The following is a 22,082-nucleotide window of genomic DNA, read 5'->3' as shown; positions in this document are numbered from 1 at the left end:
TTGTACTTCTAGACATCATCAGTAGTGTCGGTACTAATGGACAAGTTGCAAATGTTTAAAACCTTTTAAATTATTTTTATTTACAACTTTTTACAATTTTCGTAAATTAAATTTATTAATTAATTATTAATTTACAATAAATGATAGCCATTGATTAACAGAAATCAACGATTAAAATTATAATTATAAAAGATCGTAAACAAAAATATAATTTTAATTATTATTATTTTTTATTCCAAAATGGAAGAGAAAGGTTTTTTAATTGCATGGTTTTTTTGTCTCGAGAATGACGATTATCCAATTACAAGGTAGTAAACTAACTTGTACAAAATTAAAATAAACCAATTCTTCTTTGAAATATAATATGTATTTCTCCTTAACGAGTAAACGTCTTGGGTTTCTTTTAGAAAAGTTTCTATGGATTCAACAATATTTTGTTCTTTTCAATTAAATACATGACTTTTAAACATTTTACAATCTGGACAAATCATGATTCCTAGCCAACTACATTAACAACTAATATATAATAGAAGATAAGATATTAAAATTCATGGTTTTACTGTTTTAAAACCCGGCTCGGACAGACCGGGTCGACCCGGGACTCGGTGACTCGGTGGGTTGCCCGGTCCAAGCGGGTAGTTGGACCGCTTCTGCAGTCAATCCGGATTGGACCGGTTGACCCAGCCAAAACTCGATGACTCGGTTGACCCGGGCTAGACCAGTTATTCTTTTTTTTTTTTTGATAATTTTTTTTTGTTGATAAGAACTCTTGAATTTAATCATATTCATCATTTATGATGAATATGATTAAAAGTAAGGTGAAAATAATAAAGTATTTTAGATTAGTGCAGTTCGTTTATGTAATTTAGTTGCACCTATTTTTTTAGTATATATTTCATGCATACTATTTGTTAAGTGGTGATAAACACTTATGATCTCATCTCAACGGTGGACACTTTTTTTAGTATATATTTCATGCATACTATTTGCTATCATGATAACTGTGAAACTTTTTTCTTAGTGTATATTTCATGCATACTATTTGTTATCATGATTTAATTTATCCGTATCATGTCAAGCACAAAAGGTGCATTTAATTTATATTACAATTTTAATCCAATATTAGGATATGGTCTAGAGCTAGAAACTTAGATGTATATAATATTTGCTATAATTGAAAATCAATTTATTTTTTGAAGCTCATTGATATTTTTCTTATGTAAATTTTTATTAATATAAATAATATTTTTATATTTTTAATATGTGAACAGTAAATCCGGTTCAACCCAGTTAAACTAGTGACTCAGACTGAGTACCTCACCAGTTCGATGACTGATCCGAGTTTTAAAACACTGCTTTCACCGAAAGGGAAACACCAAAGCTTGAATAATTAAAATTAATTATTCTTGATAAGAGAAGCATACACGGACATGAAATGGTGAATGCTACTACAAATATGTACAACAACAAAGATACAACCACAAATATAATAGATCCATAAACAGAGAAAACGCAATCTAAAAACGTTTCTCCTACGGTTCGTTCGTTTTCAGTTTATTGAAAGTTAGAAAGCATGGATCAGCTTGCGTCTCGTCTCTCGCCAATTACTATTTACAGATCCGGTGACCGGTCAACCGAATTCAGACGGCGGCGATCTCCGCCGGATCTTCGAAATTCGGATCCTTAGCATCCATTGTCGCGTGCTCCAGCTCGATCTCAAACTGCGAGTCGCCATGGCCGATCCACGTGAACTTGCCTCCGTGGCCTCCTTTCTTCGGCGATCCGTTCATCCCCGTCGCCGACTTCCGATCCTTCCTCTTCTCCGGCGAAGTCTTTCCGTTCGCCTTGTGACTCTTTCCGGCGTCCTTCATTCTTCCTTCCTGCACTGTACTCCTGATCACTCTCCGGTAAGCTAGTGACGATGAAACCACTGGCAGGGGTTTTTATATAAAGGAAGAAGGGCAATTATGGGATTTCACTAATACTATTTTAAATTGTGTTTTTCTGATTCTATAGATGTGTGTTAAACTGCTATTGGGAGATTGCAATCGGATAAGAACGGTGGGGGCGGGTTCTATGCAGTAAGGTACACGTAAGATCATGTTGAATGTACGAAAAGGGCTGGGTGTCAATTTTGGCCTATTGGGCCGGCCCATATAACCCATTGAAAAATTAAAAATAAATAAATAAATTTCTTAATTTATATAACATAATTCTTCTTTATAGCATAAAAAGTGTTTTTGTTCTCACTCAATCAATCAAACTAATTCATGTAGTTTGAAGCAAGTATTTTGGGATGAGCCAAATTCTTACCATCCTAATTGAAAATTTTCAAATTGTGTATAATGTTTTGGTATGCCTACATTTGGGCAAAATGAGTATTTAGTGTAATTTTAAAAATTAATTACTAGAGTAATTTACTTTTCGAAGATATAATAATTATTTTCATGCATTGACTAGACAAGACTTGTACCGAATCTAGATCTAGATCTTCTCACGTTAAACATATAATAGTTTTTTTTTCCTGTCTTTGTTTTAAAATATAAACGATATGGTAGTGTTTTTTTTCCTTTTCTTTCGATGAGATACCATGAATGTTTTGATAAAACTATTAAGGTGGAGATAATTTTTATTAGTTTAAATGACACAAAGTTATGTCATTTTTTAAAAAACTATGTCATTTTGATGTATTTTTACTATAATCAAAAGAATCTTTACTATGAATGTTTCTAATCATACCAATGGTTTTATGTTTATTAATTTGGGTTTAAATGTTATTATGGTTGTTGTAAATTCAAATTTTTTTGTGAGGGACAAAATATGTCAAATAAGGTGTCATTATGTAAATCTCGAAAAGTTACGTGGAATCAAAAAAATTACCTAATTTGAACACTCGAGTCAAAAGTTATGGATTTTCAAAATTTTACAGTCAAACTGTTGATTTTTGTGCCACGTGGAAGCACCTGGTGAAACACGCCCCCATAAGGCAGTGTCTCTTTCCTCGGTCACACTCCAATGAAGAGTGTCTCTCTCCAACCGGCCACGTCTCTGTGGGACGTGTTTGACTGCTATACTTATGTAAATAATTTCAAAATAATTACATTTACGTAATTATTTATTAAAAAAATAATATTTAATTTTTTTTTTTTGCGAATGGTTAGTTCATTCACATCCGAATCTAAAACCCCTATTAATATAACTCAGTTCATATAGTTAACAAAATTATTTGAATTTGAACCGGGTTCAGTCGGTCAATCGGTTTTGTGATGGATCAATCGGTCTGATCGAACCGGATTATCAATACTATTTTTCGGTTCACGACTAAAGCAAATCAGGCCGGACCGGTTGACTCGTATCCGTTGTGGCCTTTCAGTCTTTCACAGGTTTAAAAGAAAAAAATGAAAAAAAAAAACGAAAAGAAGAAGAACGAAGATGGTGGGTTTGGGGAGCATATCAAGCTTACTGGCGCCGTTTTCGCCATGTAACCTTATCTCCATCAATCGATTCTCTCACTTTTCATCTCCTCCTTCTCTATCACCTTCTGGTTCAGGTCAGTTAAACCTTCCTCTCACTCTCTCTCTCTCTCTTATTCTTCTTCTTCTACTTGCTTCAATGTCATGCATGACTCATGAGCATTATTTCAACTCCTGATTCACTAACACGACGCCGTTTTGCTTGAATTGTTGTTGTGTAGACAGATTTACTGAAGGTTGCATCTAGAAGATTTGCTTTAACAGCAACCAAGACACAATCCACAACAACCGTGCCAGTTAAGACACAATCCACATCCACTGTGACAATTGTAAGTTCACTCAGTTCTCATTTCCTTAATTAATTAATTAATTTTATTAATTCAATTTTATTTTGATTTGTTTTCGTTTTCAATAGTGGATTGTTTGCAGTGAGATAGTGATTTTTTTTTGCTTATGTGATTGGATATAGGAAATTGATAATCCGTCCAGTGTCAAGAGGCAATTGGCGCAGCTGTTTGAGGTATCTCTGAGGGTAACTGTGCCTGATGAGCAAGATGTGGTGCCTTTGGTTGAGGCATGCGCTGCGAAATCTGGTGGAAAATTTGCTGATTATCAATGGTGAGTTCAGTTTTTCTCCTTGTCTCATATAATGTTTTAATTACATTGTGTATATGTGCAAAGTAATGACTCCGGGATCGTTTTTTATAGTTAACTAAAGATTTTTTATTTTTTATTTTTTACTTTTTGGTACAGTAATAATGCAATGGGTATATGGTCTAAGATTAAAGGAAAGGAAACAGGATTTAGGGGTCCCCCATCTATCGGACAGGTATAATTTAATCAGAGATGATACCATTACTCTCTTTTTTTCCCCGCCTGTATGTATTTTCATTTGAATCCTTTTACTAATTATTGATTTTGGAATTAGGTTTTCATTTGTTATTGTTAAATGATAATCTGTATGTTTTTTGTTTGTTTAGGCCATCGTTGACAATCTTCCTCCATCTGAAATGATCGAATCGTGCTCTGTTGCTGGTCCTGGGTTTGTGAATGTTGTCTTATCAAAGAAGTGGATAGCACAGGTGAGTGCATTTTCTATCTTCTAGTTCTGATTCCTTTTTTTAAATTTTGACTTTCTTTGGATTATTGAGCTTATTAAAGAGCTCTGTTTGTGCTTAAAACAAAAACAAAAAAACTTCCTCCTGCAGAACTTACAGAGGATGCTAATTGATGGTATTGATACGTGGGCACCTCGACTACCGATCAAGAGGGCTTTGGTTGATTTTTCCTCACCTAATATCGCAAAGGAAATGCATGTTGGTCACCTAAGATCTACCATTATTGGGGACACATTGGCTCGTATGCTTGAATTTTCACGCGTGGATGTTGTTATCCGCCGGAATCATGTTGGTGACTGGGGAACACAGGTAGATTTAACTTCGAAAGTTATGCTATTTTTGTGCCTTGAGTTTGAAAATAGTGCATGTTAAATCTGAGGCTAAATGTTTTATGCCATTTCTTGTGAGTATATCTTTGCTATACAGTGTCAAAGCTAGTAGTATACATCATGACTTTGGGTAATTCATTTGTAACAGTCATTTCGTTAGCATTACTTGGTGGCTTGAGAACTAATAATGTTTGGGACAATGGCTGATGTAAGTTTCTTTTCTAACTGCCTTCATGATCAAGAACATGTATAACATTCCTCCTAATTGGATGAAGGTATAATGTGTTCTCTGTTATTCTTCTTTGTTGTGTAACCTTAAATGGTTGATGTCCTAAGAAACTGTTCGCCCTTCCCCTAAGGAAAATGGTATAGATATTGAATTATTTCATTAAGTCTCTAAATTAGCAATGTCCATTGATTTTTTATAGGAATATCCTTATGACGTATTTGCCGGAATTATTAATCATACCATTAGGAAGGTTCTCATTTTGCTATTGGTACCATATGGCTCAAAGTCCATGCATTTGTTTTGCAGTTTGGGATGCTGATTGCATACCTCTTTGAAAAATTTCCAAACCTAGAAGATGTAAGTGAAGCAGCCATTGGAGATCTTCAGGTGAGAAAATATATCAAAATAAATAAAAACTATGAATTTCAAGTTATGTAGAAGTTAATTTGCCATAAATGCTGTTAAACCTGGCTAAGAAATATTAGCTTCCATTTTCACATGAGAAAAAATCACTCCTCATTAAACCCTGACTAGCAAGGGTGGAGTGAGGGCAATCCTTGTACGTAGCATTACCCTTGTATATATGCAAAGAGGCTGTTTCCTGAATTCGAACTCGTGACTTTTCAAACGACCTTAAAAAGAAGCAATTGGTTTTCTCTGCTGAAGAGCTGCAAATAGATTTTTTATGCTTTGTTTGTAGATGAACTTTTAACATAATAAAGACTTTTTTTTCTTTTTCTAAGTAGAAAGAAGTAGAGGAGTGAAGTCAGAAATAATTATTTGGGTTATGTTTGATTATGAATATTGCTCTTTGCCAATTTTTATTTATAGGTCTTGACGGATAATGTTCTCATTAATCGTCACTTAGCTTTCCTTATGGCTTTTAAGTTTTAACACATCTTTGATGATGAAGCATTTGTGTTTCACTGGAAAAGTGAACTACCATTAGTGATTCTGAAACTGATGAATGTTGGTGCATTTTTAGAGATTCTATAAGGAATCAAAACTGAGGTTTGATAGTGACCCTGAATTTAAGCTGAGGGCACAACAGGCAGTTATCCGGCTCCAGGTAAATTACAACTTTACATTTTCCCTCCCCCCACCCCCTGGGGCGATATATTGGGGAACTTTGTTTAAAATTTTATGTATTTATTTATTTTGATTTCAGAGTGGAGAAATTAGTTATCGCAAGGCATGGCAACAAATTTGTGATGTTAGCAGGGCTGAATTCGACAAAGTCTATCAACGCCTTGGAATTCGATTGGAAGAAATGGTAAGGGTTCTAGTTTCATTTTTTACAGACTTTGGAGTTTAACCGTGATGTCTATTCTGTTGTACCTTCCGGGATGAAATTCTAAGCTGGTTTTTTCAATGCTTTATAAGACCATTAAGAATTCTATGCTTGCTTAATATTTGTTGGGTTTGTTAGAGACTCTGGCAATTGCTGTGCTTTTTATTTTATTCATGATGTGGCTTAGATTCTGCCTTTTAACCAGATCTGCCATATTCTGTCTAGTAAATCTTGTGTCTTTTTTTCTTTTTCTTTTATTCCAAAAATTTGACTGGTTTAATTTCACCCATAAGATGTTTGGTAACTGGGGTTTTCAGTTGAATTTGTATTCTGAACTAAAATTAAAATAAGGATTCTGTATGAAACACGACTCCTCTGTATGCTTGATTGATTGCCAGGCTTTAGCATTTGTAACGAAAATTATCCATATTGCAGCTGAAAGGACATTATTTTTTAGCTGACTATCCTTTATGTCATGATATACATACAATGTAGCAATAAATCGACTGGATATATTGAGTTTATGCTGCAGAAAATACAAATGTATTTACTTAAATCTGTAATTCTGACCTTTTTCATAGTCTACTGAATCAATATTTGACCACAGGGAGAAAGCTTCTATAATCCATATATCCCTGGTGTTTTGGAGAAACTGGACAAAAAAGGAATGGTTGAAGATAGTGATGGTGCTCGTGTGATATTTGTTGAGGGTGTAAACATACCACTTATTGCTGTGAAAAGAGATGGTGGCTACAATTATTTTTCAACTGATCTAGCATCACTTTGGTTAGTTTTTCTCTTTCAGATTTTTGGACGTGCTTTTAAAAACCCTGTTAGTGTTGCTGGCTCAGTTGAGTGGCCAAATTTTGTTATCAATTATGATGTGAAATTTATTTATCTTGGATGTCTATATGCTCTGCCTTTGAAGTAAAACTTGGGATACCTTTTTCTATATTTGCATTTTTGTCTGAGCATGGAAGTGTGGAACAGGAAATATATCTACTGAGGAAAATAAACAGTTTTGGATATCTGCTACTTCAACTATGTAGGTATCGTCTAAACGAAGAAAAACTTGAGTGGATCATATATGTTACAGATATTGGGCAGCAGCAACACTTTGATATGCTATATAAGGTATATATCAAGTGATGATTTTCATGGTATCTAATCGTTACTGCATTTTATTGTTGTCAAGAACCCTCTACTTGCTTTTGCCAGTAGCCGAGTTGTTCTTGGTTATTGACTTGTCTGTGTTTTGCTGATAACATCCTTAAACAATTTGTTTGGGTCCAACATCTTTTCTTTGTTGTATTAAACAGTCAGTCATTTTATATTATTTTTTCAATTTCTAAAAAGACAAAAGTCATGGATCATGACATACTGCTATTGCTACTGTCAATATTCCAATGAATTAAAATGTCAGACATCCCTTTCAATTTTCCTTTCAGGCCTTTAGGCGTGCAGGTTGGTTGCCAAGTGATGAAAATGCATATCCAAAATGTACTCATATTGGTTTTGGTCTCGTTCTTGGAGAGGATGGAAAACGATTTCGAACTCGCAGCAGTGAGATTGTTCGATTGGTTGATTTGCTTGATGAAGCTAAAAGGCGCTGTAAAACTGCCCTTCTTGAACGTGGTAAAGTACCAGTTGCCTAGTGTGATTATTAATTCTTCCTTTTGTGCTGGCAACCATCCATGACTTGAAATTTCTACTTGATAGTGCATATGCCTATTCTAATCTCAATTAGTGAGATTCTAGACACTAGACAGTTAACCTTGCAAATCCTTAGTTGTTCTTATAGATACAGCTAAAGATTGGTCTGAGGAGGAGATTGAGAAAACATCAGAGGCCATTGGTTATGGGGCTGTTAAGTAAGCTTCTTTAACTCGAATCAACATTCTGTCCTGTCATACTATTTTGTAGTTTGCTTCTTTTACGGTTTAGTTGTAGGCTTGTAGCCCCTTATGTTCGTTTCTTTGATTTATGTTTACAGGTATGCTGACCTGAAGATCAACAGATTAACGAATTACACATTCAACTTTGATCAGATGCTTAATGATAAGGTGCATTCACTATCTGCAAATTTTGAGTGTATGCTTGTGAAGTTACAGTAAAGAAGCTAGTAGATTTAATGTCCATTATTTATGGGTCCTGTCCCGCGATCCTCTGAAGTTAGGGTAAATGTTGAGACTAATGTGTGGTTGATAAGGATGGATGGAAAATATTACTGTTCTAAATTTTGATTAATTTCAAGTCCATGGATAACACACCATTGATTTGTGAGAGTCCATTCCCTTTGATGTTCTCTTCAGTGGTTATCACTTGCGAAGTGCAACCTTTACTTTAAAGGAGCTGGATACTTCTTAACTACAACTATTACTGTTTACTCCTTCCTAATAACAAATGCTGTCAAAGCAGCTAAGAAGATATTTTTATGAAACTCCTGTTAGCAATTGTTGAACTCTTTCTTCATTACCGACTAAACTAACTGATATAAAGTTGTTTTTGTCTCACTTTATTAAGCTTGTCGTGAAACAGGGGAATACTGCTGTTTATTTGCTGTATGCGCATGCTAGGATCTGTTCCATTATCAGGAAATCTGGTAAAGATCTAGAAGAATTAAAGAAAGTAAGTTTATTTTTCTTCCAAGGGATGATGACTTGCCTGTCTGTTAAATATTTATTAGAAAAAATATTTAATTTAATTATTTTTGTATCATATGCTTAATTTTACAATATAAGATACGAGTATAAGAGTTGTGCCTAGGTTTATACTCTACCGTGGTTGATTTGATACGAGTTAAGTCAGCACTTATCTATTGTAATTGTGATATGACTCAGTATTCCATGTGTTTGTATATAGTCAGTCAGCTAAATATCAACTTGTGCACATTTCATAATGCCTTTTTATGTTAAACTTATGTGACAGTATGGGAATATAGTGTTGGATCGTGAAGATGAGCGTGTATTGGGGCTTCATTTGCTACAATTTCCTGAGGTAGGACCTGTGAATAGTACATGTTCTTGAGCTTTAGACCTTTGCATACTAGTAATATTTATAAATTTGTTACTGGGGCTCCATTTCCTTTGAATAAAAGACTTTATGACTAAAGCGGCTGGACATTTCTGCATATTATTTTACAATCCATAAGATACTTACCCTTGTATGTGGGCTTTGTGTACTGTTTCATTTTTCAGGTTTTTGAGGAGGCGTGCACCAATTTATTTCCCAACGTGTTGTGTGAATACCTCTATAATTTGGCAGAAATATTTACAAAATTTTATTCAAGTTGTCAGGTATACTTCTAAAGTCATCCCCTTATGCTATGCTATACATTTAAGTTTCTATGCCCTTCGTATTCCTATTTCCTAGTGATGAGGTATGCATAAAGATGCCAAGTAGAAGATTTGTTGAATATACCATAACAGTGTTAAAGAGGGCAAGCTTGGAGCAGTAGTAAAACTACTGTTCCGTGATTGAAAGATTGCGGATTTGAATCCAGGAAATAGATTCTTTGCAAATATGCAAGGGTAAGACTGCATGCAAGGATTGTCATCACCTCACCCTCGCTAGTGAGGTTTTAATGGGGAATGGTTTGCCATAAGAGTGTTAAAGGTGCCGTACTAAATATCATTTTAGTTACTATTCTGTAAAGTACTTGCTGGTGGGTTATCAGCTGAAATCTCTATCCATAGAATTTTCTCAAATATTAATTGAGGTGCGGTGTCATATACAATCTAGAGTCCTAGGTAAGTTGCGGTGAAAGAATAATGTTTAGATTCAAGCCATCTGATTCAAGTTCTTGCCCTTGGCAGGTTGTTGGGTCACCTGAGGAAACTAGTAGACTCTTGTTATGTGAAGCAACGGCAACTGTGATGAGAAAGTGCTTTTATCTCCTTGGAATTGAACCTGTTTACAGGTTATGATCCTTCTGAAGGAGTTCAAATGTAATTTTATTTTTTGGGTACACAAGTGTAGGAAACTTCCACAAAGAAAATTGTTTCTGGCAAAGTATCTCTTCCCCTCTTTCGTTTTGTTTATTGTATTTGAAGTGAAAGCAGGGAATTAGTGAATGATTGATAGAAATTTTATTGATAAGGTCCCTTGAATAACAAGAAATTGGACGTTATGTATTCTATTCTGCTAAAGAAAAATGTAACTGTACAGAGTCACTTTGCACCCTCAATCTTCAAAATTAAGGAACTATTTTTGCTGCTAAAAGTTGTTCGGAATTATGTTGAGGTTTTGAACTATGGTGTTTCTTTCTACGTTTGTTTTGTTTCTTCCTTTCTTCCTTTTCTTTATTATTTATTTCCTTGTCTGAGGAAAACATCCTATATCATATCCTACGTACGATTGCTCTTGACGCGTTGCTTTTATCTCTCGTGGAGGAGAGCAAACTTACATTTAGATTGTTATATGTTGTGCAGATTGTTGATAGAAAAAAGGGGGCATGTGTTCATCCTCGGGCGATATAACAATTTAAATTATATGGATCTTATATACTTTTTTTTTGTGTATTTTGATAAACATTAAATAAAATTATTTAAAGTAACTCAAAAAACTTTAAGGGTTCGTCAGTTCTTCTTCCACTGCTGATGAGAAAAGTTGCAGCAAATTTTTAACACTAGGATACGTGGTCGTATCCTGGCCTAAAAAAAAAAAAATCAAGATCCGCACGCGTATCTTGAGAAAAATAAGTGTTGCTGCACTTTTTTCCATCTGCAGTGACATGAGAGCTACATATCCGAAACTTTAAACCCTTATCTTAATTAATGTAATTACATAATTTTGGTTAGTTTATGTTTATATAATAAACTTAGATACTATTTATTTATATCGGATTTAACGATTCATTTCAAACTAAAGTAAATATCTTTTCTAAATATGGAACAGTCAGCGTTAGAAAGGAAAGCTGAAATAGAAGACAAACTGCATTAGGCATTGAAGTGAGGATGTGTTAGTGAAAAATAACAAGGCATTCTGAAATAATAAAATTTATATATCGTCATTATCAAGCCTACGTTTATTTTTCCATTTTCCCTTCATTCAAACACTGGGTTCAGTTTATTTAATTGATTAAACTTGAACATATTAAGGATCCGAAACACATGTTCAATTCCTCTTACATATCCAGGCCAGATCTGATACTTAACCAAATTTTCAAATTAATGTTTGGTAAATTTCCTTTCTACCCCCATTTCCCAATTATTATGATTACCTAATATATAGTTCCAGGCATGTGCCTAATTAGCACTAATCATTGAGTCATAGTGGTAATAATAACTGTACATCATGGAAGACAAAAGTAATAATGAATATATTAACGTTAGCTAGTTAATAATATGGCATTGACTCAGAATAAGCTGAAGGTACAGGATTCAAAATTTTCCGGATTTTTGTACATGAAATAAGGAAGCTCTAACTGGGTAAAAATTCAGAAGTTTTTGTGTACAACAATGGAATTAGGCCTAGATCCTCCAATGAAACTCCCCCTTTTGCATAGTGCAGATGCAAAATACCCTCTTGATGTTTTCTTTGATATTGTAGCCTTTGGAGTGTAGGATATTCTATGGCTATCCAAGCCTCCCCCATAACTTTTGCATGACTTCATTCTCTTTCTGTAAGGAGTGCCTTTCTTAATAAGATCTTCTAAGTTTTGCACCCCAGCTAATGAAGTGAAAGACTGAGCCTTCCCTTGATAAAACATAGACAACCCTCTCCTGCACATGTCATATATAAACTACTCAACACAACAACTCTAACCAATTCATAACATTTCCAAATGAACAACATTGATGATATTGCGTGTCTGTATATATAACGTCTTATTAAAAAGGGTTCTCATCCAAAGCTTAAGCTTTTGATTCGAATTGGTTCAATACAAGTAGGCTGAGCCTAATGTATCATCTACCTTTCAAACTCAATCAGCTCTCGTGTTAAGAGACATGTTAGAGAATATATAAATCATTAAAGAGACTCTGACATAACAACTTAAGCTTTTGGATTGAATTAGTTCTTTAATAACTAAAAGAAAATTGAATAAAACTCAGGAAGAAACTGCTTACTTTATAGGGAGATGGTTCATGAGCTCTGATAGTTCATATAAAGGTCCATTTGAATGTGATGATGATGAAGAAGATGTTGAAGAGGATGCATCCTCTGTCAACTCTGATGTAGATGAACACATAGAATCCATTGAATCTTCTGAGATGGATCCAATGGAAGTTGAATCACTGTTATCTTCACCATCTTCCTTAACCACCCAGTTGATGTTTCCAGCTCCAACATCACCCTTCATTATACCCTTCACATTCATTTCTACAAAGATTTGCTGTGCCTTCTTGCCAATGACACAAAAAGATCTTGCTTTCTCTGCTCTATCAAATGTAACAAGCCTTCAATTCCCACAAACTTGGTTGCATATGATATGAAAGTGTATGGAGAAGCTATGATGTACTGAAAATAATAATAATATTGGGTCTTATATATAAGATTTACAAAAAAGTTAGATAACATTGACCAATTTTATTGTTTTTATATTGTTTGCTTATATGTCATGTGAAATATTATATTCTATTTATGGCGAAAATTTCATTACTTCTATCAGACAACTTGGATAGAGGATAAGGTTTAGATTTAAACATACCCATCTCTTGAGTCACCGTCTTAACTTCCCTTTTTATTTTGGTGGGTGAAAACTAAAGGTCCACATTTGTCCAACTTTGCTTCATAAAGCAATGACAGAGAGTATATTCCCATCTTTTAATAAATCATTACATCCCTATAAATTATAAATTTAGGGAATTACTTTTTCTTATGTTACATAAAATTTTTTTTATCTCCTACACTCACATTTTTTAAATGGATCTCATAGATTTTTTTTCTCTCTCCTAATTTTTGTTTGAGCATGAAATAATACTTCTCTTATGCAACATAAGAGAAGTATTACCCATAAATTTAGGATTTAATATTTTTGTTTTTGTTATATAAAAAATTTCTCTTTCACATTCATATAAAAATAAATAAATTTCACTAATTTTTTTTCTTTTTGCTTTATAATAAGATTCATTTATTTTTACCCAATGGGTGCAGCTCAGTTGGTAACTTGGCGCTGAGTTAGTGGGGTTGGATATGTGTTCGATTCCCGCTAAATGCATTCTTGGGGAGGGGGCTGAACCTTTAGCTATCACTGTTCCCCCGCACTCCGGATTAGTCTCATAGCCGGCTCAAAGAGTCGAAGACCGGAGGGAGTCAACTCGTCTCAAAGAGATAATTAGGGTTGGATAACTACAAAAAAAAAAAAATTCATTTATTTTTACGTGAATATAATAATTTTTTATTTATCTACAAACAAAAGTAGAAACATTTTTCTTTAATCCAAACATAAAAGCAAAAGAATAGATAAAGTGTTATTTATAGAATGTTTCCTATTGTAAGTTGAACACTTTTTGTATGATACAGTAAAAGTATTCTAACAATCATTGCATTTTTCTTTATTTCAAAATTATAAATAGCGTACAAATCTCGTTCATTTTCTAAACTACATTTGCTAATGAAAATGCTTCGACCTTTGTTCGGTGCAAAATGGTACACAATAAACATCACATTCTTTCTTTTTTTGGTCATAAAACTCTCCGTTGAATTGACGAGTTCTTCAAAGTCTTTTTTTCTTCATCTCTAATATTAAGGATGAGTTTTTATTATTAAGGAGTTTTTCTTCAAAGTGTTTATGATTAGTCAGAATCCTCTCTATATCTAATGACTAATATTAAGGAGTTTTGTCTCAATTTTCCACACAAAAGATAATATGATTATTATTTAGTCTCTCTCTCTCTGCATAATCATAAAAGTATCATTTTATTGGGATAGGATATGTGACACCCAAGTTATGTTACACTCATGTGACACCCAGTCAATCTCACCGTTAGATCGCGTATGTTGATCCAACGGTTATATTTATTTCCATCTTTGTATGGTCATAATTTCTCAAATTTAATATTTTATATTTATTTCTACCTTTGTATGGTTATGATTTTCCATATTTAATGCTTTCACTTTAAATTTAGGAAATCATGACCATACAAAGATGGAAATAAATATAACCGTTGGATCAACATAAGCGATCTAACGGTGAGATTGACTGGGTGTCACATGGGTGTAATATAATTTGAGTGTCACAATATCCTATCCTCATTTTATTAAGGGTAATATAATTTTTAAGTTATACGAGATAATCTTATCTTTTATATATATATATAACAAAATAAATGGAACTCACTGAAAAAAATAAGTAAAAAATAAAAAAGTAAAGTCTATCTATTTTTTTAATATATATGAAATAAAATTATTTTATATAACATGATAAATGTATCCCCTTTATAAATGACAAGACGAGATCTGTAGTGATTTAAAATGAGGTGGATTGGTACGAGAAGGATATGAGATGTGATGTGAGGAAATGAAGATAAGAAGGTTGACTTGGCTACAACTACAAGTCATTAATCATGATTCATGATAGGGTGGTGGTGTTTGGATATGGGCAAATCACACTGCCACCACATGCTTTATTATATCATATTTTTTGGATGGCAGAGGCAAGGAAGCCTCATATATAGTATCATGTTTAATTAAAAAAAATAAAAATATTACTCTCATGTTGTAATTTTCTCATGCTAAACAAATTTAAGTAGAGCCTATTATTAAAAAGTAAAAAAGAAAAAGAAAAAAAAAAGTTTAATTTTTGAAGTGGGAGAACATGAGATAACTATCTCATATAAATTGAGAGTAATATTTTCCTAAAAAAAATAAGAGAAAAATGTTTTTGCAATTACTGCAGATAAATTATATGTATTTATTTCTAAAATAATATCGTCTTGGTATTGAAATCTTAAAAAATTATAAATATAAAGACTATTGTTATCTTGAAATAAATTAAAATTATAAAAATATCATAATTTCTGTCACAAAATAACGCCGTATATTACTGCAGATAACTTATATACACTAACTGCATAATCCAAAAAATAAACATCAAAATAAATAATGGTTTTGCAAAATCTTATCTGCGCCCACGACTTGTTGGATTATGACCCTATTCTAATCCATTGCTTCACTCATTCAATGGAATTTCTGGTCCCCCCATTGCTTGTCACCGTTGACAGCATCCATTCTTGTTCTCTTCCCTCCCAAAAAGTGCACAAGCAGAGCAGACACAAAACTTCTCAATTCAAATTGTCCTCGAGAATAATAACATGGGAGTTTGAGAGATGATAAAAAAATTTTGTGACGAGAAATCATAATTTTTAGAAATATGATGAAAAAATTACTTTTCAAAAATATTATCAAATAATCGTTTGATAGATCAAAATTTTATTAGAATTTTATCTCAAAAAAATGTAATTTTTTTTGAACATATGGGATTCCAAGAATGCCACTCTTTTGATGGTATTTTTGAATGATAATCTGGAATAAAAATTGTATACAAAATAAAATTTTGAGAAAATCAAATTACCTATAAAATTTTCAAAAATCTTATACCAAACGTTAATAAATAAAATTAACATTATTTCACTGTCACTTTTCCGAGAATCTCACAATTCCAAAGGGTGTTCCCATTTTGATTCCCTTTGGTTTTAAAGGAAAGAATCATTTGACTCGTCCTAATTAATAACAAATTTTTCAAAAAAATTCAATAAGAGCATTAAATAAAAAAGATATAAACAAAATATAAGGGTTTTTTACCCTTTTGCCCCTAATTAAATAATTAATAACCAATTTGCCCCTCCTCCAGAACTATCCACCATCCTGCCCCCATTTAGTCGATTATGTTGCACTTTTAATCGACTAAATGAGCTAAACTCAGAAATTATGAAACGCGAATTTTTAGTCGACTAAAATCTCATCTTAATCGACTAAATTGTTTGCACTTTTAGTCGACTAACAATTTTGGGGGAAACAATTGAGAAATAAAGGAAAATGACAATGATTTCACAATTACTATGTCTTAGAGGTGGTGGGATGAAATGGAAGGGTGATTGGAAGGTTCCCAGCTGACAAACAAGAGAAAGAGACCAAGAGAGAAGTTTTGATTTCGAATATTTTGAAAATGAGCCCGAGAGGTCTGGATATAGGATTTTTCGCGATCTTTAGTCGACTAAATAATGTGCTTAGTCGACTAAAAGTGCAAACAATTTAGTCGATTAAGATGAGTTTTTAGTCGACTAAAATTCGCGTTTCATAATTTCTGAGTTTAGCCCATTTAGTCGATTAAAAGTGCAACATAATCGACTAAATGGGGGCAGGATGGTGGATAGTTCTGGGGGAGGGGCAAATTGGTTATTAATTATTTAATTAGGGGCAAAAGGGTCAAAAACCCCAAAATATAACCTTTAAAGTTGAAATAAAAATGAAATCTAAAATATGTAAGTATAAGCATCCAAATTATTTTATTTATGAGATAAATGTTTTTCATATTATAAGAGATAATTTTATCTCTTATACATATGAAAGTATGTGAGCTCATCTAAGGTCATGTGAAGAGAAAAGATAAAAAATGTAAACATGGATCCCACATATTTTTATGTGTATATAAGAGATAAAATTATCTCCTACGACATGAAAAACGCTAATTTCTTTATTTATATATAGTTTATTTTTATAAGTAAATGCGAAAATCTGAACCAAATAGATTTAAAAAAGGAAAAACTAAGCAAAAGCAAAAAAAAAAAAAGAATGCATAAAGAGAATACCAAACAAAATGGTCAAGCCCTTGAATACAAACAAGGAACAACTATTATACAAATCAGTTTCAGGAAACTGTAATTAGTCAACAAGCTTAGGACATGTATTTCGAATATAGCTTCACTTTCCCTGATCTTTCACCAAGAGTTATGACTGGAAAGTAGGAGTTTTACATACTACAAACATAAGAAATTATCTGGGAAAATTTACAGGAGGTTCCAAGCTGCCTACCAAAATCCCAAGATCAAGATCTGTATCTTCAAACTTCTTAATAAAAGGATGACCCTGCAAATCCAATGAGATTAGAAGAATCACCAATGAGGAATTTTAACAAAATATAAGACATAAAAATAAAAAAATAAAAGCATTAGGTTCCTAACCAGAAGCTCCATGGATGTCAATCTATCCCGAGGATCCTTTTGAATGCTGTAATTAAACCAGGAAATGAACTTGGTGATTACTCGATTACACATAACAAATGGTTCAAACAGCAACTACTGCAATAGGTACTAGAGATACAAACATTATGTTTCAAAACTGCAGAAACGTGCAAGGCATCAATGTGATATGTTTATTTGAAAGTCTTAAAATTTAATCACCACAGTTCTCAGATAGACATAGAGAAAGCTAAAAGGGCAACTGGGCAAGTAGTCAAAACACAAAAACAGCTAACAATGCAGCACCATGGTTGAAACACTTCGAGTACCATACTTAAGTTTTCTTGGTATTGAAACTAAGAAAGTAAAAAGAAATAAACAATTACCATGATGACACAAATGAACAGAACTCTGGGGAGAACTGATCAGGTGGAGCAGAAGGTGGGGGGCTTCCCACAATTGCTTCCAAAAGCTCATAAAAACTTGGCCACCCTTGCTGATCTTCGGACTGTATATAAGGAAACCGTCCTATGGCACACTCAAGTATTACCAGGCCCAAACTCCAGACATCACAGCTATAATCATAAGTACTCCCACTGATTCTTTCTGGCTAAACAAGGAAATCAACAAAACCAATACATTATTTATCATAACATTATCTATATGGTTGTTGATGCAAGGAAGAAAAAGAGAAGGGCCATAAATTCAATTGGAGATGCCAAGTTTCTGGTAATATGAAACATTAGTAAAGAAAGAAAAGTTACATACCGACATGTAATTGTAAGTTCCAACAAATGTATCTCTTTGGCCCATTGAGCTTGCCAGCGTAGCACTAACACCAAAATCAGTAATCTTCACCTCCCCTTTGTGATTGACTAATAGATTGGATGGCTTGATGTCCCTATGTATTACATGCCTTTCATTATGCAAGTAAACAAGACCTTGTAATACCTGGAATTTGTACAAGAACAATTAAGAAAGAATCAGAACATGGCCTCAACGGTTGCCAGAACTAGAATCTGCCAATTTCAACCAGAAATAGAAGTATCGTCCAGCATACCTGCTTACAAACCATAGCAAGATATGGTTCTAGAATTGTTTTAACTTGTTTGATTACATCTGCTAGAGAACCACGATCCATGTATTCTAACACAAGAGATATAGCTCCATTATGATAGAATGAGTGGTAACAAACTACAACATGTGGACATTGTGAAGCTTGGTTTATTTTCAGTTCCTGAACAATCTGTTTTCGAATATCCTCTTGTACATTCATCCGAATGACCTGCAATAAAAAAGTCAGATGTTTTCTATCAAACAAAAGTTCAATTTAAAAGGTTGAAAATTATTTTCAAAACAATATGCCTTGTACAACAGTGCAAGATCACGATGGTAAACTGTTTCATCGAAGATATTAAAACAAAATTAAACTTGGAATACGATATTTAGCATTGATCCCCAGAAGATATTGGCGACAGCATACTTGGACAAGTATTCTAGATCACATTTCCAAAAGCCATTTGTCTGAGATTTACTGAACTCCAACTCCATTTAATTATATTCTATAAAAGGCAAATCCTGGTGCACAAGGCTTCGCGATTTGTTAGGATAGGGGTGAGGGTTGATTGTAACTTCCTTCATGTTCACTTGTCCTAAGACATTTACAACCATTTGTTAAAAGCAACTGGAAAACCATATTGTGCTTTCCTTTTGCATGACTCCATGTTATAGAAGGAAAACTATGTCAAACTAAAATAAGAGATGGGACGAAGAATATACGGTAATATGTCAAAGGAATAATCATAAAGGTAATTTTTTTTTATAAGAAGCAATTAAAAATAAGCATGCATTACAACCTTTAGAGCAAACAATTTCCCAACCCACTTATGGCGAACAAGTTGTACAACACCACCACTGCCTTTTCCAATTACTTTGATGGTCTCAAGGTCATCCAGCACGAAGTCAAATTCGAGTTCCTTACCATCTGAAGGCTGTTCAAAGAGACAAATTATAATTACACAAAGATTATGTGAATCTGTGAATGATGGTGATAAAGTACACAATGAGGAAACAAGTAGAGGGAAAACATAATCAACATTGAACACTATTCTTGATTGAAGTTATGTATATTCAAGATTTTACAAAATAAAATAAAATGGAAATTGCAAATTGAAATAGTACACACACACACACATATATATATATAATAGAAAACAACTGTTGTGAAAGTGAAGTGATAAGAGTTACCCGTGATTCTTTTTCTTCAGAGATGAGACGCATTCCTTTTTGGTTCAAGAGCAGATCTCCATCATGGAATGTGCCACTTGCAGTCCTGATCACAATTTGAGGATAATCAAATCAATTTTATAAATAAAAGGAAAGAAACAAAAAAAAAAAAAAAACATTCTTCTTGTTGGAAGAAGAAATCAAATTGTGAACTCTTCATTTTTTTTATTTTTTTTTGAAATACATTGGTTCCCAAATCATGATAAGAATAAAGAAATATAAGGCTATTGCAGATCAAAGGGTTGATGAATCCATTGATCCACGTCCACCCTAGCACATTTTGGGAGCTAGCAACAAAACAGAGAATAGAGAGTGAAACAATAAATTGTAGAAATGAGGTTAAAAATGGAATCTTGATATATGAATTGGGATGCTGAAGCAAAGAAAATGAAATGGGTTGGTAAAGGGAAGACGAAAATGAATAAAATTACAGAAAGGATGAGATGGGGCTTTCTTGAGCAGGAACTGCAAGCTTCAGCTGCTTCAATGGCGTCTTCGTCTTCATCTTCATTGTTCAGTGATTTCACTTCTCTTCTCCTATGGGGTTTAGGATCCACAAATTGATTCACAGTTTCACACACACACACAGTGTCACATAGAGAGAGAGGGAAAGAGCGACGATTGAATTGAAGTGTAAGAAACTAAGACAGTAGGAATAAAATAAATTCAAACAAAAGTGGCCGCGCAAAATAAATTGTTATTTATTTAAGGCAATGTTTTTGAACGTAGATAAGTTATCTAAGTTTGCTCTCAAAATAATGTCGTTTTGGATTAAAAAATTATAATAAAAAAGACTATTATAACTCTGGAATAAATTATAATTGCAAAAATACTTTAATTTCTACCTCAAAATAACATTATTTTAGATTCAATATAGATAAATTATCCACGTAGAGTAAAACAATCGAATCATTTATTATAAATTGTATATGGATAGGTTTTATCTTAGATTGTACCGTTTCTTTGGAGCAGTGCTCGTTCGTTTCAATTTTTCTATCATTTTTTAAAAATTATTTTTCCATCATATTTCTAACGTAAAACTTCTTATATATAATTTATTTTGGCTTGTTAGATTGCATTGACTTTCATTATAACTTTTTTTATAATTAGTTCATATTATAAATAATTAATAATTAATTAATTAGTTTAATTTATAAAAATAATACTCGTTGAATGGCGAAAAATCAACGGTGTTAAGATATAGTTGTAAGAAGTTGTAAAAAAAAAATTGTAAGTATAACCTTCCTCTATAAATATATCTTATATTAGCTTATTTTAGTATTTTTCTTAAATAAAGAGACATGAGTCTTCCAACTGTAAACAGAGTGAAAAAAGAAAGGAAAGTAAAATTAATTTTAATTTAGTTTGACAAAGTATGACAAGTTTTCTTATAACATAAAAATTATTTATTTTTTCCTCAGTATGTTTTGCATGTTACAATTTTGTCTATAATTTTAACTCAATACTAAATTATATTTTGATAATTTTTAAAAAAATTTGTTTTCAAATAATGTATACACTCTAGCCATGTTAAATCATTTTAGATTAATATTTTAAATACTAAATGATTATCCAAAATTAATGTATGGCTCATTTTACTTATATAGGAAGTTTCATATTATATAGTTAATATTTAATAATATATAGTATCGTTATTTATTTTTAAAGAATTCTTTTCTTAAGCAATGATTAATAATTAACAATGTCATAAATATTCTCGAGGCAATACTAAATTTTATGATGTACCTTGAGTTACATTGTTTAATGGATTCAAGCTATCATTCTGTACACATTTTATGATTTACCTTGAGTTAGATTAATAAATGAATTCAAGCTATCCTTCTCTGTTTTTTATGATTTACATAATTGGATTTTATGATTTCTCTGTGAAACTAAATCAGGCTTTTTGAGTGCTACATATTGTTGGGTAATATAGATCAGAATTGTTGTAAGGGAACGGTTGATTTTAATTTCTTTTCTTGGTTCTATTCCTTAATTCTTGGATTGTAGTAATCTCACTTTTAAACTAAAGAATTGAATGAAATTGATTTTTGTAATTAAAACTGGATTAACAAATGGAACTAAAATGGTTAAGTAAAAAATATCAACAATGAAAAGATTATGGAATTCTTGAATCTTGGGTTTTCCCAAACAAATTCGCATTCCTACATTTTTCTACTGCTAAGGCATTTTTATCACAGAATTTGAATTACTATGGCTATTTTAGCTGGAAATT

At 32.7% G+C, this 22,082-nt stretch overlaps 3 protein-coding genes across 4 annotated transcripts; 1 reads left to right on the top strand and 2 right to left on the bottom strand.

Moving 5' to 3' along the window:
• Positions 1-3,269: 3,269 nt before the first annotated feature.
• LOC133313854 (arginine--tRNA ligase, cytoplasmic-like) lies at positions 3,270-10,638 on the top strand. Of its 2 annotated transcripts, none has more exons than XM_061515262.1 (18): positions 3,270-3,550; positions 3,699-3,802; positions 3,943-4,091; positions 4,227-4,302; positions 4,454-4,555; positions 4,682-4,900; positions 5,456-5,536; positions 6,135-6,218; positions 6,318-6,422; positions 7,048-7,226; positions 7,490-7,574; positions 7,889-8,075; positions 8,230-8,311; positions 8,434-8,503; positions 8,979-9,068; positions 9,369-9,437; positions 9,638-9,736; positions 10,256-10,638. In XM_061515262.1, the coding sequence occupies exons 1-18, from the start codon at positions 3,433-3,435 to the stop codon at positions 10,364-10,366; spliced, it is 2,010 nt and encodes a 669-aa protein (XP_061371246.1). In that variant the 5' UTR covers positions 3,270-3,432; the 3' UTR covers positions 10,367-10,638. The 2 variants fall into 2 exon arrangements, with proteins under 2 accessions (XP_061371246.1, XP_061371248.1); XM_061515264.1 differs by having other exon boundaries at positions 3,271-3,550; positions 8,242-8,311.
• A 1,220-nt stretch (positions 10,639-11,858) lies between these two features.
• On the bottom strand, positions 11,859-12,833 carry LOC133313887 (protein OXIDATIVE STRESS 3-like). The gene is made up of 2 exons (XM_061515300.1): positions 12,509-12,833; positions 11,859-12,163 (listed from the first exon to the last, which is right to left on the bottom strand). Exons 1-2 carry the CDS (start codon positions 12,757-12,759, stop codon positions 11,878-11,880), a joined length of 537 nt encoding a protein of 178 aa, XP_061371284.1. The 5' UTR covers positions 12,760-12,833; the 3' UTR covers positions 11,859-11,877.
• Positions 12,834-17,375: 4,542 nt separating this feature from the next.
• LOC133313867 (mitogen-activated protein kinase kinase 6) lies at positions 17,376-20,351 on the bottom strand. The gene is made up of 8 exons (XM_061515281.1): positions 20,278-20,351; positions 19,808-19,892; positions 19,417-19,551; positions 18,621-18,845; positions 18,329-18,511; positions 17,947-18,170; positions 17,564-17,609; positions 17,376-17,468 (listed from the first exon to the last, which is right to left on the bottom strand). Exons 1-8 carry the CDS (start codon positions 20,349-20,351, stop codon positions 17,376-17,378), a joined length of 1,065 nt encoding a protein of 354 aa, XP_061371265.1.
• Between the last annotated feature and the right edge of the window lie 1,731 nt (positions 20,352-22,082).

The sequence above is a fragment of the Gastrolobium bilobum genome, unplaced genomic scaffold, assembly GCF_033153095.1.
Source record: "Gastrolobium bilobum isolate Gb01-03AN ecotype WA unplaced genomic scaffold, APGP_CSIRO_Gbil_v1 utg17977, whole genome shotgun sequence".
NCBI classification, from domain to species: domain Eukaryota; kingdom Viridiplantae; phylum Streptophyta; class Magnoliopsida; order Fabales; family Fabaceae; genus Gastrolobium; species Gastrolobium bilobum.
The sequence above is the reverse complement of the archived record's forward strand: the minus strand, read 5'-3'. Positions and strand labels throughout refer to the sequence as shown.